Below are 18,190 nucleotides of genomic sequence, written 5' to 3' on the forward strand. Positions count from 1 at the left end.
CAACTACCCCCACAACAAGTAGGTACTGCAGGTATCTCTCCCCCTCTCATCTCAATTTCTCTCTGTTCTATTAAAAAAAAAAAAAAAAAAAAAGGCACCAGTAAACAAGGGCAACAAAAGGGAAAAAACAGCCTCCAGGAGCAGTGGATTGGTAGTACAGGCACTCAGCTCCAGCTATAAGCCTGGAGGCAAAAAAAGGGCACCAGAACCAGTGGACTCATAGCATCAAGCCCCAGCAATAACTCTCGAGGAGGGAAAAAGGGTGAAGGCAGCCAGTGGAGCACCCAGTTAAGCACATGTAACACCAAGCACAAGGATCTGGGCTTAAAAATAAAATAAAATAAAATAAAAAAGACATTCATGCCTCTCCCCTTCATTTACTTGTCAGTGTAAAATCTTCATGGAAAAGAACTAATTTTTAGATCCCACATGTTAATTTACTGTAAGTGAAATCTTAGTGTGAACTTGAACTGTATGAATACTCTTGACTTCTTTCCAGCCGACGTTACCTGTATAAGCTCACACTGCAAAGAGCCACCCCCAGAGGGGCCTATTTTTCTCTGAAGGAAAGAGGGGGAAGCAGCTCATACCCAGCCACCTTGCTGAATGATGTCCTCTGCGGCGCAGTCCTCCAGGTACATCACGCCGAACTGCAGCAGCGTGCGGAACGGCTGCTGACCGCCTCTTGTCAGCTCCAAGAGCATGTGTCGCAGCAAGACGAGGGGCACCAGAACCTTCGGGATACAGAGCAGAGGGAAAGAGCCTGTAGTTATTCCACTTCGCCTTCTGCACACACCTAACGGCTAAAACACCCTGACCAGGTGCATCATTATGGCATTCATTCCATCATTCCACGGGGTACTGGAACAAAAGAAACAAGAACGCTGACCTTAGCTACAATTTCTGTGAATATTGCACACAGCTCTTTTTCTTTTTTTTTTTTTTTTTTTTTGCCTCCAGGGTTATTGCTGGGGCTTGATGCCTGCACCATGAATCCTTTGCTCCTGGAGGCTATTTTTCCCATTTTTGTTGCCCTTGTTGTTATAGCTGTTGCTGTTGTTCACAGGACAGAGAGAAATCGAGAGAGGAGGGGGAAGACGGGGAGAGAAGCTAGACACTTGCAGATCTGCTTCACCACTTGCAAAGCAATCTTCCTGCAGGTGGGTATCCGGGGGCTCGAACCGGGATCCTTACGCTGGTCGTTGCACTTTGTGCCATGTGTGCTTAACTGCACGTAGCTCTTTTTATTATATTTTATTATTTCCCCTTTTGTTGCCCTTGTTGTCTTTTTATTGTTGTTGTAGTTATTATTGTTGTTGTTACTGATGTTGTTGTTGTTGGATAGGACAGAGAGAAATGGAGAGAGATGGGGAAGACAGAGAGGAGGAGAAAAAGATAGACACCTGCAGACCTACTTCACCAACTGTGACGTGACTCCTCTGCAGGTGGGGAGCGTGCAGGGAGCTTGAACCGGGATCCTTACGCAGGTCCTTGTGCTTTGCGCCACATGTGCTTAACCCATTGCACTACCGCCCGACTCCCTGCACATAGCTCTTATACCACTGGGCCATAGACATTTTAATAGCAAAAGACCAGAAAGGACCCAGTGGGGCTCAGTTGTATGAATTTGTTGAAGCAGTAAAATATCAGTCAAAAGATTAGGTCACTGACCAGTCAATCATGATTTACAAGAATACAAAAGAAAGAAGGAAAAAAAGCTACAGGAGTATGTGGTAACACTTCTGTAAAAAACACAAAAGCCAGGGGGCTGGGCAGTAGCGCGGTGAGTGGGTTAAGCGCACATGGCAGCAAGTGCAAGGACCGGTGTAAGGATCTGGGTTTGAGTCCCAGCTCCCCACCTGCAAGGGGGTTGCTTCACAAGAGATCAAACAGGTCTGCAGGTGTCTGTCTCTCCCCCCGGCCCCCGTCTTGCCCTCATCTTTCAATTTCTCTGTCCTATCCAACAGAGGTCTTCCCCTCCTCTCTCAATTTCTCTCTGTCCTGTCCAACAAGAGCAATGGCAATAACAACAATAACAATAACAAGAACAAGGGTTAAGAATATGGGGAAATGGCCTCCAGGAGAAGTGATTCGTAGTGCAGGCACTGAGCTCCAGTGATAAACTTGGATGTAAAAATATATATATAAACTGAAGCAAAATACACACGTTTGTATTATTCTATGTTATCTAAAAAATATACAAGAAAACTGGCTAACAGTGGCCTCCCAAGAAGAGGACACTGGGCTGCTGGCAACAAGGTGGAAAGCATTCTCTGTCCATCTTTCTGTACTTATTTTAAATGCCGTGCACAACTCGAGCTCTCATGCATCCATGGCTAAGCCACCGGCTCAGCTCCGTGTTTACTTCTTTTATGAGAGAAAACACAGTGAGAGGGAGAGCCAAGCACTACTCCACCATTCATGGAGCTCTTCTTCTTCACTTATTATATGTCACTCTCGGGGTACCTGGGACCGATCCATGGAAGGCAGGCTCTCTACCACTGGGCCACAACCCTGGCTATAGATATTGTGACCTATACCATGTGCTTTACTACATTGGGTTGTCAGAAAAGCCATGATGCATTTTTCCATGTTTTTCTATGTAAGAATGCATCATGACTTTTGTGACAACTAACAGATTTGAAAATTAAACTCTTCCAGTGGTACCCCTCTTATCCTATGGTTTTTGTCACTGTTTCCTTTTTATAAATAAAAAATTAAAAAAAAAAACTTGTGAAAGCCAGGCTGCGGAGACAGCATAATGGCTATGCAAGACTTTCCTACCTGAGGCTCTGAGGTCTCAGGTTCAATCCCCAGCACCACCATCAGCCAGGGCTGAGCAGGGCTCTGGTCAGTTGGGTCTCTCTTTCTCCCCCACCCCCAAGTCTCTCTATATGACTTTCTTTCATTAAAATAAGTAAATCTTTTTTTAAAAAATCATCAAAATATTAGAAAATAATAATGTCTTGCAAAACTTTGCATATTAAAAACTGTTTTTTGGGGGGGTCAGGCAGTAGCACAGTGGGTTAAGCGCACATGGCACAAAGCTCAAGGATCCCAGTTCAAGCCCCTGGCTCCCCACCTGCAGGGAGGTTGCTTCACAAGTGGTGAAGCAGGTCTGCAGGTGTTTTTCTTTCCCCATCTCTCTCGATTTCTCTCTGTTCTATCCAATAACAATAGCAATAACAATAATAAAACAACAAGGGCAACAAAAGGGGAAAAAAACAGCCTATAAAACCAGTGGATTCATAGCGCAGGAGCCAAGCCCCAGCGATAACCCTGGAGGCAAAAAAATAAAAAATTTCATTTAACTGTCTGCATGCAATCTTTTGTCTACACAGCAAAAGGTCACCTCGTGACTGGAAAAGGAATATGCTAAAGGAAATGAAATCAATTCTACTTCCTTGCTACCAAATTGCCAAGGAAATTATTAAAGAATATTTCTGCAGAGGCCCATGGACAGGAAATATATCCTTCTAATATCCTCTGGCTTTCGAGACAGCCTGAGGGGAGCTATGTGACTGTCTGAAAGAAGGAATGCCACACAGCCCCATCCACACAGGTTGGCATCCTAGAAGTCTAGCCCAAAGCTACCAGAAGCCCCTTGTGGTCGCTAAGGGAGCAGGACAGGAGACTGGAGGCAGGACCAGGTCGGGGCTGGGAACAAGGATCACAGTGCAGGGTGCCCACAATGTCACGCACAAGGCCCAGGCTTGAGTCACAGTATGGGGGGTGCTGTCTGTCTGTTTGTCTGTCTGTCTGTCTGTCTGTCTATCTATCTATCTATCTATCTATGAGTAAGTGAATGAATGAATGAATGAATGGGTGAGTGAATTAATGGGAAAGCGGCCCAGAAAGGTGAGATCAAACATGTAGGAGGTCCTGACTGAAAGAAATGAGAAGTTAGACTTTTTCCACAGTTTCCACCTACACACTACTGAAAACAAAACCAAGCAACAAGACACCCTGTAGCAGTCCTGGAGGTGGTGCAGTGCAGCGTTAGATGTGAGGTCCTGAGTTAAGTATCTGACATCACATTTGCCAGAGTGATGTCTGGTTCGCTCTCCTCTTCCTCTCTCTCTCTCTCTCAAATAAATAAATAAATAAATTTTAATTGCCTCCAGGGTTTTCACCGGGGTTCAGGGCAAGCACTACAAATCCACCACTCTAGGTGGCCATTTTTTCTATTTTTTAAAAAATATTTATTTATTCCCTTTTGTTGCCCTTGCTGTTTTATTGTTGCCCTTTCTATTTTTTATTAGGTAGGACAGACAGAAACTGAGAGGGGAGGGGGAGATACAGAGGGAGCAAGAATGAGAGACACCTGCAGACCTGTTTCACTGTTCTCAAAACGTACCCCTGCAGGTGGGGAGCAAGGGCTTGAACATGGATCCTTGCGCATGGTAATGGGTGTGCTCAGCCAGGTGCACCCTCAGCCAGCCCCATAAAAAGAATCCTAAAACCAGCCCCAGGGTTTTATCTTAAGAGACAAAGCAGTATTGTCTGAATCCTGACAACTTCGAAGACACGGTAAGTTCTGTGACCCGAAACTGTGCCGCTTCCCATCGTGATCCGTTCCTGTTTGGCACGGCACGGGTATTGGGGGCTTGTCTGGAGGGTCCAACCAAGGAGCATAGCTACTTGTACACCCTCGGCCATAGACTGGCCTGTCTCTATTGGGGGAGGTGGTCCCCTTGACCCAGCGCGCAGCTTCCGATGGGCCACACGTGCAGCGTTGAGGGAGGATGGGGACACCCACCTAGCCAGTCAGACCAGCTGAATCAGTCCCGGCAGTCAGTGGGGTGACAGATGTTGTGGTCAGGTCGCCCTCACATCCTGCAGCATTTCAAAGCTGGAAGGGCTCAACTCGTGCGTGTCTACTTTCTCTCCGCAGTAATCTAGCGATAAGTCTGTAATCCTCTTTCCTGACTGCCTTCAGCAGAGACCTTGATGATATGCCCTCTCATCCACTACGCGTCTGGAAAACGAACCCAGGGGCTTCAAATGTGGAGTCCAAGAACCCAAGTTCTCTATTCCTTGGGAAAGGGAAAGCATACGGGGAGGGGGGCTGATTGAGGACAAAGGGGGAGAGACAATGGCCACCCCTGGACCTCCCCCCGGTGCTGTCCATGGTGCCAGGCCTCAAGTTACTTCCCAGGTCAAAAATACAATCAAGTGTTGCGGGGAGGATGGCCTAAAACTGATTAGGTCTAAGGACCCAGGATCAAGCCCCTGTCCCCACCTACTGGGGGTTGGGGGAAGCTTTGGGAGTGCTGAAGAAGGACTGCAGGTATCTCTCTCTCCCTATTTCCCCTTTACCCTCTCGATCAATGTCTCGCTCTCTCTATCCAATATATAAAGATAATAAAGACAGAGAGAAGACATCATATGACTACATGTAGATGGAATGCTCAGAACAGGCAGATTCAGAGAATGCCACCAGAGGGGCGGGGGGAGCATGACATGAAGAACAGCCACTAACAGGTTTGAGTTTCCTGATTCTGGAAGACTCAAATCCTAGAACTAGCTACCAGCAGTCATGACTCTGTGAATGCACAGAATAAGGAGGAGAAAAAAAGAAAAAGCACTGAATCATATACTTTAGAAACTTATGGCATATGAAATGTAATTTCAATAAAAAAAAGAGAGAGAGAACTGGGGCTTTGTGGTCAACTTGCATATGAAAGGTCCTGAGTTCAATGCTCAGCACTGCATGAGAGTGGCAGAGAGCGGTCATGAGTGGTGGCACAGTGGTTATGGGTCACGTGGTCATGAGAAACAGCCAGCAAGGCTGTGCTGGGGTGTAGCTCAGTGGGAACGGCCTGGCCTCAAGCTCGAGGGCCAGGCACACTTCCTAAATAAATAAGAGTAAAAACACCATGAGAAAGACGTGAGAGTCAACCCAATCAAATGCAAGATGTGGACTTGGGAGAGAGTCAACCCAATCAGCTTATGTGTGGAGGAGACAGCTGGGCATGGGCCATGTACTATTAGACTTACTGTTAGTATTTGGAGGTGCGACAATGGTTTGGCCATACAGCATCCTCAGACATACATACTGATCCATTCGCAACTAAAACGATCTGACGTCTGGGGTTGACTTCTTAAGACAAACTAGGGGGAGCTGGGAGGGGAGGGCCGGAGGGAACAGAAGCCCCGAGGCCAATGCTATGTTGGCGGCTCCTGGAGCTCAGTGACTTGATGCACAACATCTGTTAGACTTGGTCTGCCTGTTTGGTGTGCGCCAGACATGATATAAAACTGAAAGGAGCAGTGACTCAAAATGTCACCAAAAGGAATAAAAGGAAATCTCTGTTTTCTTTGCCATAATTTGTCTTTTCTTTTTTTTTTTTATTATTTAAAAAAAATATTTGTTTCCCCTTTTGTTGCCCCTGTTGTTTTGTTATAGTTATTACTGTTGTTATTGAACCATTGTTTTTCTACAGTCTGCTTATATACATGCAGTTCCCAGACATTCCAGCTGGCTTCTACACTCTCATAGTAATTTTCATTTTTCTTTCTTTCTTCCTTTCTTTTTTGCCTCCAAGGTTATTGCTGGGGCTCAGTGCTAGCACTACAAATCCACTGCTACTGGCGGCCATTTTTTCCATTTTATTTGGCAAGACAGAGAGAAATTGAGAGAGGAGGGGGAGGCAGAGAGAGACAGACACCTGTAGCCCTGCTTCACTGCTTGTGAAGAGACTGTCCTGCAGGTGTGGGCCATGGGCTTGAATCCGGATCCTTGCCGTGAGTCCTTGTGCTTTGTAATATGTGCACTTAACTGGTAGCACCACTGCCCAGCCCACATTTTTCTTTTAAAAAGTGTTTATGGGGGTCGGGCAGTGGGTTAAGCACATGTGGCGCAGAGCACAGGGACCAGCCTAAGGATCCCAGTTCGAGCCCCCGGCTCCCCACCTGCAGGGGAGTAGCTTCACAGGCGGTGAAGCAGGTCTGCAGGTGTCTATCTTTCTCTCCCCATCTCTGTCTTCACCTCTCCCTCCATTTCTCTCTGTCCTATCCAACAACGAACAACATCAACAATGACAATAATAATAACCACAACGAGGTACAACAATAAGGGCAACAAAAAGGGGGAAAAAATGGCCTCCAGGAGTGGTGGATTCATGGTGCAGGCACTGAGCCCAACAATAACCCTGGAGGGAAAAAAAAGCGTTTATTTATTTTTAGATTTATTCATTCTCTTTTGTTGCCCTTGTTGTTTTATTGTTGTAGTTATTGTTGTTGTTCTTGATGTCTGTTGTTGGATAGGACAGAGAGAAATGGAGAGAGGAGGGGAAGACAGAGAGGGGGAAGTGACTCCCCTGCAGGTGGGGAGCCGGGGCTTGAACCGGGATCCTTCTGCCGGTCCTTGCGCTTTGTGCCATGTGTGCTTAACCCGCTGCGCTACTGCCCGACTCCCAAAAAGTGTTTATTTTTAATTAAAGAGAGAAAGATAGAGACCAGAGCACTGCTCAGTTCTGGCTTAGGCTGGTGGTAAGGATTGAACCTGGGACCACAGGGCCTCAGACATGAGAGCCTTTTGTATAACCACTATGCTGTCTCCCCTACTTTCATTTTTTTCTATAAGTGATTTAAGTTCATATGAAAAATACCCACGAGGGCAAAAGAAAAAAAAAAAAAATCACCCGTGACTCTGATAGCTACTTGATGGTTTAATCTTTGGGCACATCTTCCATTTATTTATCTAGACACACACACACACACACACACACACACATATCACACACATGTTCTACAGTCTACATTTATGACAGATACATTACAATACCCGACTGTACAAGTATCTTTAATCAACTCATTTATTTATTTTTAGCAGAGCACCACTCAGCTCTAGCTTATAGTATCTGGGGGGAAGGGGACTGAACCTGGGACTTTGGTGGAGCCTCAGGCAGGAGAGTTTCTTTCCATAACCATCATGCTGTCTACCCCACCACAATTTGTACAAGCTTATGGTCAGCTTATTCCTCCAATTCTCTTGATATACTTATTTTTAATACTTTTTTAAAAAATTATTTATTAATGAGACTTTTATTTATTAATGAGAAAGGAGGAATGAAAAAAGCCAGACATGACTCTGGTACATGTCCTACCAGGGATTGAACTCAGGACCTCATGCTTGAGAAGCCAATGCTTTATCCACTGTGCCACCTCCTGGGCCACTCATCTGATATGCTTAAAAGGTATTCTACCGAGACATTTTTATAGCCCCTTTCTAAGAGAACAGCAGGAAAAACATTAATCAGATGAAAGAAATTTGGGGCCAGCCAATAGCACACAGTGAAGAACACATGTTACCATATGCAAGGATCTGGGTTCGAGCCTCCAGTCCCTGCCTATGTAGAGGGGGCTCCAAGAGTGGTGGAGTAGCACTGCAGGTACCCCTTTCCCTTTTCTCCCCCCCTCACCACTTTTGTCTTGAAAGAAAGAAGGAAGGAAAGTAAAAAAAGAGGCCGCCAGGAGCAGTGGAGTCACCCTGCAGGCACCGAGCTCCAGCAATAACCCTGGAGGCAACAACAATAGTTTTAAAATAAGACCCCCTAATATCCAGTGTGCCCCCAGCCGTGTAAGTTTTGCGGGGATCTGCTTCTTTCTCTCTGTTGAGTATTCCATTTAAGCCTCCTTTATTTACCAGACAGCCAGATTCATACAGCAATGTTAGCAAATTGTGGACACACGTGACATGAAAGCTAGGAGCCAGCTGTTTGACATGAACCGATCTGATTCTATTCAGAGGATGGGATGGGAAGAGACTGGCATTTCAGCTGCCGGTAACATCAGCTCTAGAGGACTTGGGAGAGTACTACTGATCAGCAGTTAGAAGTAATACTCTAGGGGCCGGGTGGTGGTGCACCTGGTTGAGGACACATGTTACAATGCCCAAAGACCCAGGTTCCGGTCCCTAGTCCCCACCTGCAGAGGGAAAGCTTTGCAAGTGGTAAAGCAGGGCTTCAGATGTTTCTCTCCCTATTTCCCCTTCCCTCTTGATTTCTGACTGTCTCTAGCCAATAGATTATCCAATAGATAAATAAATAAAGATAGTGGTCCTGGAGGTGGTGCAGTGGATAAAGCACTGGACTCTCAAATGTGAGGTTCCAAGTTTAATCCCCGGCAGCACATATACCAGAATGATGTCTGGTTCTTTATCTCTCTCTTTCTCTCTCTCCTCCTTTCTCATGAATAAATAAATTCTTTTAAAAAATAAAATTAAAATAAAGATAAAAAAGTAATTGGCATGCCTCATGTATAAATACCCTCATAAATGTGTGTATAAATAGCTAATATTTACATTATGCATTTAATACACATTTATTTCCTAAACTATGATTAACATATGCTTAACATATGTTAACATATGCATAACAGCACAAGAGGAAGCTAGCGGCCTGTCTCCAAGTCATCAACACACTAAAAGCTGAGAAGGAAAAAGAGGTGCCGGGTAGTACCTTATTCCAGCCGCCGGCCTGGGCTGCCGCCTCCAGTGTGCGTTCCCGGTATGCCTGATATGTCAGTGGCCTGTAGAGATTTTTTTAAAAGTCTCTTGTCACAAAGAAGGAAAATCCTAAATTTACAGATCAATAAATATACAGTCACCACCCTGCTGGCTCCACTCTTGGCTCAAGCAACAAATCTTAGCGCATGTTTCTGTGTGCCATGGGGCTTTCTAACATGTGGTAGGAGGAGGGCTTTCTCTTCACGCATCCCCCTGGGCTGAGGGGCAGGCTAGCGGCCGGCCGGGAAAGCAGTCGCTAATGGTGCAAAACAACAAAACATCATCATTCCGACCCGCTTTATTAAGAGAGGACTAGCTGGTGAGCAAAAACTACCACACCACACAGAACACACATGTGGTCAGTGCAGAGACCTGGGCCACCACAGGGGAGCGCTGCAGGGGCAGCTTCTCAAGCGGTGGAGTGGCACTGGGTCATGCTGTCTCTTCTCTTCCCACTACGTCTCTTACTCCTCACTGGAGAAGAAAAGTGGGAACAGTGGGTTGTGTAAGCACCAGTGAGAACCCTGGTGACAAAACAAACAAGCCTCATGGATAAAGCTACAACAAAGGAGAACTTTTTAAGCAGTGAAAAAATATCTTTTGATTTTAAAAAGATGTTATGAAATATGTCACTGAAAGACTTTTCAAACTCAAGTCAGAATAAAGAAGGCCATGGGGATGGGTGGGGGCGCACTGGTTCAGTGCATATACTACAATGGTTCGAGCCTCCGGTCCCCACCTGCAGGCAGAAAGCTTTGCAAGTGGTAAAGCGGTGTTACAGGTATCTGTCTGTATCTCTCTATCACCCCTTCCCTCTCAATTTCTGTCTCTATAATAATAAATAATAAAGATAATAAGAAGGCGGCCAGGGAAGAAGTTCTCTTCATAAAATAGAGTTCTGTGACTCCAATTCCAGAGGACCAAGAAATGGAACTCTGGTTATTTCCATTTAAGTCTGTTTATAACTAAAACAACCAATGAGTGAGGATAACACTCACTAGTTTACTGAGAGAGTGATTATTTTTTTTGCCTCCAGAGTTATCTCTGGGGCTCAGTGCCTGCACTACAAATCCACTGCTCTGGAGGCCATTTTTTCCCTTTTGTTGCCCTTGTTGTTTATTGTTGTTATTGTTATCATTGTTGTTGTTGTTGGATAGGAGAGAGAAGGGGGAGAGAAAGATAGACACCTGAAGACCTGCTTCACCACTTGTGAAGCGGACCACGCAGGTAGGGAGCCAGGGGCTCGAACCAGGATCCTTACACCGATTCATGTACTTCGTGCCATGTGCACTTAATACACTGCACTACAGCCCAACCCCCAAATACTGCTTTTTTTTTTTCCGCCAGGGTTACTGCAGACTAGGTGCCTCTGTGATATCACTGCGCCTAGTAGTCCTTTATTATGTCGCTGACTTGTGATGAGAGGTGGAGACCCCTGCAGCATTGCACCACCACTCGCAGAGCTTCTCCCCTTAGGTGGGGACCAGGGACTTGAACCTAGGTCCTCTCACAGAGTGATGCATGTGTTCTACAGGGGAGCTATCACTCAGCCCCCAAACTATGTTCAAGGCCATGTTGTGTGTGTAAATCAGCAAGCGTGGAAGCAATGCTCAGTAGCCAGTCACAGATGATGGCATCAAGAGCTTGGATTCTTTCCTGTCATTAGGAGGACTTCACCACTCTGGGCAGGCTTTTTGCAGACCAAAAGAGATAGCAACAGAGAGATGAAGAGAGAGACAGAGAGCCTAGGGAGAAAGTGGATGGGGTAGATAGCATAATGGTTATGCAAAGAGACTCTTGTTTGATGCTCCAAAGTCCCAGGTTCAATCCCCTCTACCACCATAAGCCAGAGCTAAGCAGTGCTCAAGTTAGAGAGAGAGAGAGAGAGAGACCAACCACAGCTCCATCTTCCCATGCTGCCATGTAACTTCCCAGGTGGTGTACTGCTCAAGCCTGGGTCTCACACATGGCAAAGCCAGGACCCTCACAAGTGGGCAATACATATAATATGATGTCCCCTCTTTATTTATTTATTTTTTTTTGCCTCCAAGGTTATTGCTGGGGCTTGGTGGCACTACGAATCCACTGCTTCTGGCAGCCACCCGATTCCCATTGTTGTTGCCATTATTATTGTTGTTGCTGGTACTTTTGTTGTTGGACAGGACAGAGAGAAATGGAGAGAGGAGGGGAAGACAGACAGGGGAGAGAAAGATAGACACCTGCAGACCTGCTTCACCGCCTGTGAAGTGACTTCCCTGCAGGTGGGGAGTCGGGGGCTCAAACCGGGATCCTTACGCAAGTTCTTGCACTTTGTGCCACATGCGCTTAACCTGCGGCGCTACCCCCTTGTCCCCAGCCTTTTATGCTTTAACTGGATGGCAGGGGCCAGTGCCTGCTGCCCAGGGATGGCACAGAATGCAGACTGAGAGGCCGCTGCTCAGGGGAAAGGAGGCATGGCCTAGTGATTCCCATGTCAGGAGCAGCCTAAATGGAGGAACACACACTATCAAGGGTTGGGGGTATCTATATCCCTATCATATAAGAATACAGTTCAAATTAGTGGTCTAGAAAAAAATTTACTTAACAGAGCACTGCTCAGCTACGGCTTATGATGGTGCGAGGGGACTGAACCTGGCATTTTAGAGCCTCAGGCGTCAGAGTCTCTGTGCATCACCACTATGCTATCTACCCCCTACCCAGAAACTTTTGATTCCCAGGCCAGCGGATAGGTGAGCACAGCAGCCCCTCTGGGCTTTCTCCCTCAGTTGCCCTGGCTGTCTTGTCTTTTGACCAGTACAGAAAGCCTTCCATAAACTCATAGGACAGTCCCCATGGTCACTATGACACCAATGCACAGACAGAAGCCCTGGGGCCTGGTCCCTGGCAACAATACCCCTCTGCTCTGAGGTCTCCCCTCAAGGCTGTGAAGATAGAACGTTGGTAACAGCCACCACTGACTCATCAGTAGCCTGTTGTTAGGGTTTATTATATTCTGAGGTATTGTTTTATATTATAAAAATATATTTTTGTATTTTATATTATAAAAATGATATATTTTGCCTACCATTTCATCTATTAGGGAGCAAAGGCTCAGAATTGCTCAGAGACTATCCAAATGAGCCAGCAAGCAGCAGCACAGCTCTGCTTCCCACGGCCACACTGCTCCTGGGTTAAGCCACAATTTCCACACCTGCCACGCTGATGGAGAAATGCCACCATAGTTAACAGGCATGTGAAATGACTGTGCTGTGGGGGAAGTGGAATATCCACAGAAACTGTTTAGGCAGCCCAGGAGGTGGTACAGTGGATGAGGTGTTAGTTAGACTCTTGGCTATGAGGTCCTGAGTTCAACCCCAGTAATGTCTTGGCCAGGATGCTACTTAGACCTCTCTCTAAATATTAACCTATCTCTCATAGAAAATTAAATCCTCAAAATAAAATATTTATTTCATGAGAAGAGACAGGGAGACAGAGCAGTACTTCAGCACAACTCAGAGTAGTGGGGTCTCAGGCATGCAAGTCCTACACTCTGCAGGCTGAGCTGTCTCTCCAGTCCCAGATGCCGCAGCTATTATATACATAGTTCTCAGAGCCCTGTTCATCTCTGGGTGATGGTGGTGCAAGGGACTGGACCTGGGACATTGGAGCCTCAGGCACGAGTCTCTGCAGAACCATTATGCTATCTACCCCCACCAAACAGTGCATTTTTCTTTTTAATTATCTTTATTTATTTATTGGATAGAGACAGCCAGAAATTGAGAAGGGAAGGGGGAGATAGAAAGGGAAAGAGAGGAGCTGGGCGGCAGCGTAGCAGGTTAAAGTGTAGGTGGCTCAAAGTGCAAGGATCCCGGTTCAAGACCCCAGCTCCCCACCTGCAGGGGAGTTGCTTCACAGGCAGTGAAGCAGGTCTGCAGGTGTCTCTCTCTCTTCCTCTTTATCTCCCCCTTCTCTCTCAATTTCTCTCTGTCTCTATCCAAAAACAAAACAAAACAAAACAAAAAAACATGCAAAAAGAAAACTTTAAAAAAAATACAGTGTTCACAACAATTTAAAAAAATAAATAAAATCAAAAAAAGAATAAAAAAGAGAGAACCATCATTCTTCATTAAAACAAATGTTTTCCTAATTCATACCAACACCTTAATGATTCTCGGCAAAGAATTAAGGAAAGAAAATGAATCATTTGCAACAAGTGACTTGACTCTATTTGAGCATGTTTTCAAGACACAGTTTGTCACATTTCATTTGAACAGAACCGTTCCATTCTGTTGGTTGAGAGGTGTCTCCCCGCTGCAAGTATGTGGCAGACATTGCACAGGTAGGTAGAGGACCCCTAAGTTTAGCGCCATCCTCCTGGGTGCCAGGCATTTAGCCCTAGCCACTCTGTGCATGATGGCCACTAGAGGGAACGTGGTCAGGACGGGTGAAAGCTTGTGTTTATTGCTCAGTGAAAGCATGTGTTAAAGCTTAACCATTCAACAAGTCACTACAGGTGATCACATCCACGTTGGAATAGTTAAATCAATGCTCTGATGCAAAAAAAAACAAAAGCAGGGGAACACTTGGGGAAAGCAAAAGACAGGCGTGCAGAAGAGCATGCTGAGCAGAGAGGCGGCACTGTTCACCTAGGACTAAGCCTGGGCCACCGCGGGGCCATGCGCTCCTGAGCTTAGCCGCCTTTCCCACTCGGCAATGGCACTCACTGGCTCAGGAGTTTCTGCAAGGCTTTGTAGAGAGGCTCTCTCAGTTCCTGTGACACCCTGTCTCCGAGGTGAGCCAAGCAGTCTTCTACAGAACTTTCTGGGTGGGCAGGGCTGAACACGGGAGAAGTGTGACGGTCGAAGCCAGTGCTGGCGAAGGCTAAAGACAAGAAGGCAAGAGGGAAAAAAACACAGGTTTAGTGCATGACACTGGAAGTTGCAAGAGGGGTCAGGAGATGGCCTGGCTGTTGGAGTTCAGGTGTTCCCATGCAGGAGGCCCTAGTCTGAGCCCCGGCACCATGGGCATCACGCGGGGAGCCCGATGGTGGAGGTGGAGCAGCGCTGAGGGGTCACTCTCCCACGGCTCCCTCTCTTCACCTCCCTCCTCCCCTTCTCTTGGAATGAAAGACATGGAAGGAAAGTGGGCCTGCCTGGGAGACTGCTCCCTGGTGTCTCTCTCACACACAAGATCCTGAGTCCATCCCCATGCTGCTTAAAAAGTACCAATAAGGGGCCGGCGGTGGCAGAGTGCACGTCACCAGGCACAAGGACCTTGGTTCAAGCCCCCAGTTCCCACCTGCATGGGGGAGCTTCAGCAACAGTGAAGCAATGCTGCAGGTGTCTCTTTTTCTCAGTTTCTCTCCGTCTCTACCAAGAAGCTACAGAACACATGCATACAGAAATGAGAGCAGTTTACTTACATTTTCCCCCTTAATGTCACTAACTATAAAGATGCCAAATTGCAATACTGTGATTTATAAGAAAAAAACAGATTTGGGTAACCGAGATCAGTCATGTCAGTAGACCAAGATACACTTTCTCATACGTATCTGGTCCTTGTTTGTGGCTCCTGGTTCCCAGCTCCCAGGAGCCGTGGAATCTCCTAAGTGTTGAGAATAAGAAAGGCCTCTTCTGCTACATTAAGAAAGGTGACATTTGGGAAACACCAGGGGGTGGGATTTGGTTGCCAGGGAAAGCAATGCACATGAGGGAAGGCTTTTAGTACTGCCCCCTGATTTCTTGGGGGGGGGGGGGATGACTGAGGACTAAAAGTTGAGCTCACATGCCAAAGACCCTGATTTAGTCAATCCTGTTTTAGAGTGGAAACCTGCCCAGGCTCCTAAGGTGAAAGGCCTTCTGAGAGCAGCCAAGCAGGCAGGCCTATGGAAACTGGGGGAGAGAATGGCAAGCCTGGAACAGGGACGAAGGCTTCTGGCCTGACCCATGCTTGGCTCTAGGCATTCCTTGTCATACCTCAGGTTTCCTCAGTTCTGTGAGCTGCTCCAGCTAACAGACTGACCCTGAGGGGACCTTCTGCTCTATGATCATTAGTGCAGACACAGCTAGCACTCTGAGCTTGCAGCTGGTAGCTGAGGTGGAGGGCTGTCTGTGGAGACTCAGGGTCTCCTTCTCCTGTGGAGCCTATGTGACTTGGGGTGGGCAGGGCAAGACTTAAAACATCCCGTGGGTGTCCCAGAACTGCATGCTGGCTGGGGAGAGCCTCCAGACACACTCCGGAGTGTGGGAAATCAATCCGCAGGAACCCAAGTGAAAAACAAGTCAGACCACATCGAACAGGGCCATTTAGTCCTCTGCGCCTGAAAGGATACATCGGAACAGCTGGGCTCAGCTGGAAAACCTGTCCAAATATCTTCTCGCCAGGAAGACAAAGGATACCTTCTACCTCACCACTCGTGGTTCCATGCTAATTAAGTGTAGTAAGTAGAGCGCTCTGCTGCGAATGTCAAAGTAAGCCAACAGTAACCCACACTAAACAATAGTATATCAGTGAACGGGCACAAGCAAGAACAGACAGACCTTCAGAAATTTCTTTATCCAAGGACTTTAACTCCTCTTCAGTTTCGGCTTTGACTTTCAATAAAGTTTCTTTATCCAGAGATTGTGAAGCTACATCTGGCTGAGCCCCTAAAACCAACACAAGAGTTTATTACCATTTAAAGAGGGAGAAAGAAATGATAAAGACTATGGTAGTGCTTTAACTATCAAGTCAGGAAACAGAAAACACAAAATCATTATTCAAGGCTGAAAGGAATAGGAAACACATTTTTGCAGTAGTTCTTTTGAAAAAGCATCAGTAAAAGAATGTGGGGGCTAAGAGTCAGCATGGCTGGTGAAGTGCACATGTACAACGGGCGGGGCCAAGCCCCAGCTCCCATGGGGGAGAAGCTTCCCGAAGGGTGAAGCAGGCTGCAAGCACTTCAAGCACTTCTCCCTCAACCACCTCCTCCCCTTTCATTTCTCTCTGTCCTAGCAAATTCATACATACAGACCAAAAAAAAAACCAGAATAAACATCTCTCCAGAAGTTTCTTCTAGGATAGGGGGGAAGATAACCACAACCTTTTTTTTTAAATACATATTTATTTGTTTTCCCTTGTTTTTTATTGTTGTTGTTATTGATGTTGTCGTAGTTAGGACAGAGAGCAATGGAGAGGAGGGGAAGACAGAGAAGAGGAGAGAAAGACAGACATCTGTAGACCTGCTTCACTGCCTGTGAAGTGACTCCCCTGCAGGTGAGGAGCCGGGGGCTCCAACTGGGATCCTTGAGGCGGTCTTTGTGCTTTGTGCCATGTGCACTTAACCCACTGGGTTACCACTGAATCCCCAGAATCTTTTTTTTAAAAGATTTTATTTATTTATTAATGAGAAAGATAGCAAGGAAGGAGAGAGAGAGAGAGAGAGAACACTAGACATTACTCTGGTACATGTGCAGTTGTGGATTGAACTTGGGGCCTAATGCATGAGAATCCAGTGCTTTGTCCACTGCACCACCCAGACGACAATAATCAGAATCCTGAGAAAACCATCAACAAAACGAAGATTGGAGAGAAGACTGATATTAATTCCATGCTATCAAATATTTATTTATTTATTTTGCGCACCTGCTTTTGATATAGCACTGAGGAATGAACCCTGGGGCTTCCTTGTAATGGATTGTTGGAAAAGTCACAACACATTTTTGCACAGAAAATATCCTGCTTGGGGCCAATAGTGGCACACCTGACAGGACACAAGGGGTTGGGTTCGAGCCCCTTGTCCCCACCTGCTGGGGGACATTGTGCGAGTGGTGAGGCAGGTCTGCATGTGTGTCTCTCCCCATTCCCTCTTGATTTCTGGCTGTCTCTATCCAATAAATAAAGACAATTAAAAAAAAAGAAGAAAGAAAAGGAAGAAAAACATCCTGCTTTTCCCAGCAGTCCAATAAGGGCACAATGCTGACCTGAGGCTTTTCATATTTCTTACTTAGAGGAGAGAGACAGAAGAGAAAGGGACAGAGGGGCAGAGGACCATGTGCGACGGGCCCTTGTGCACGGTAATAAGTACACTTAACCAGGTGCACAACCACACGGGTTCCCCCACCCAAAAAAATTTTTTTTAATATTTATTTATGAAGGGAACCAGAAGGTAGTGCAACTGGTTGAGTGACCAGGTTACCATGTGCAAGGCCCTGGTCTCCACCTACAGGGGCAGTTTCAGGAGAAGTTAAGCAGTGCTGCATGTCTCTGTCTCCCTCCCTTCCCTTTCAGTTTCTTTTTCCACCACAGCACTGCTCAGCTCTAGCTCATGGTGGTACAGGGGGATTGAACCTGGGACTTCGGAGCCTCAGGCATGAAAGTCTCTTTGCATAACTATTAAGCTATCTACCCCTACCCCCTCTTGGTTTCTCTCTAAGAATTGAGTAAATCCTGTATGTTAAAGAAAGATTTATCTACTTATGAGCTTGTTCTCTCTCATATATAAATAGACCTTGAAAGGCCCTTTACCAAGTGTCTGCTACTTGCAGATATTGTCCTGAGCAGCAAGCTTATCTGAGGGAAGGGCAGGAAGAAAGTATTTATTTACAAGGTGCCTGGCTTTTTTTCCCTCTTTTTTTTTTTTTCTATCTTGTTACACAGTTATGCCTGGGGCTCGGTGCCTGCAGGATGAATTTACCACTCCTGGCGGCCATACATTTTTCT

At 46.3% G+C, this 18,190-nt stretch overlaps 1 protein-coding gene across 14 annotated transcripts in view; it reads right to left on the reverse strand.

The window, feature by feature from the left end:
* The window catches only part of BCL2L13 (BCL2 like 13), a 59,244-nt gene that overhangs the window by 11,499 nt on the left and 29,555 nt on the right, over positions 1-18,190 (reverse strand). For 4 of the 14 annotated variants that reach the window (XM_016194454.2, XM_060191397.1, XM_060191402.1 and 1 more), the window contains 4 exons: positions 16,030-16,137; positions 14,215-14,371; positions 9,465-9,534; positions 591-734 (listed from right to left, as the gene is read on the reverse strand). In XM_016194454.2, the coding sequence (XP_016049940.1) occupies positions 591-734; positions 9,465-9,534; positions 14,215-14,371; positions 16,030-16,137 (479 nt within the window). Of the gene's footprint in view, positions 1-590; positions 735-9,464; positions 9,535-14,214; positions 14,372-14,788; positions 14,871-16,029; positions 16,138-18,190 lie in introns of those variants that run through there. The other 10 variants (XR_009549967.1, XR_009549966.1, XR_009549968.1 and 7 more) reach the window with 7 other exon arrangements.

Source organism: Erinaceus europaeus, chromosome 5 (genome assembly GCF_950295315.1).
Source record: "Erinaceus europaeus chromosome 5, mEriEur2.1, whole genome shotgun sequence".
Taxonomy (NCBI): Eukaryota; Metazoa; Chordata; class Mammalia; order Eulipotyphla; family Erinaceidae; genus Erinaceus; species Erinaceus europaeus.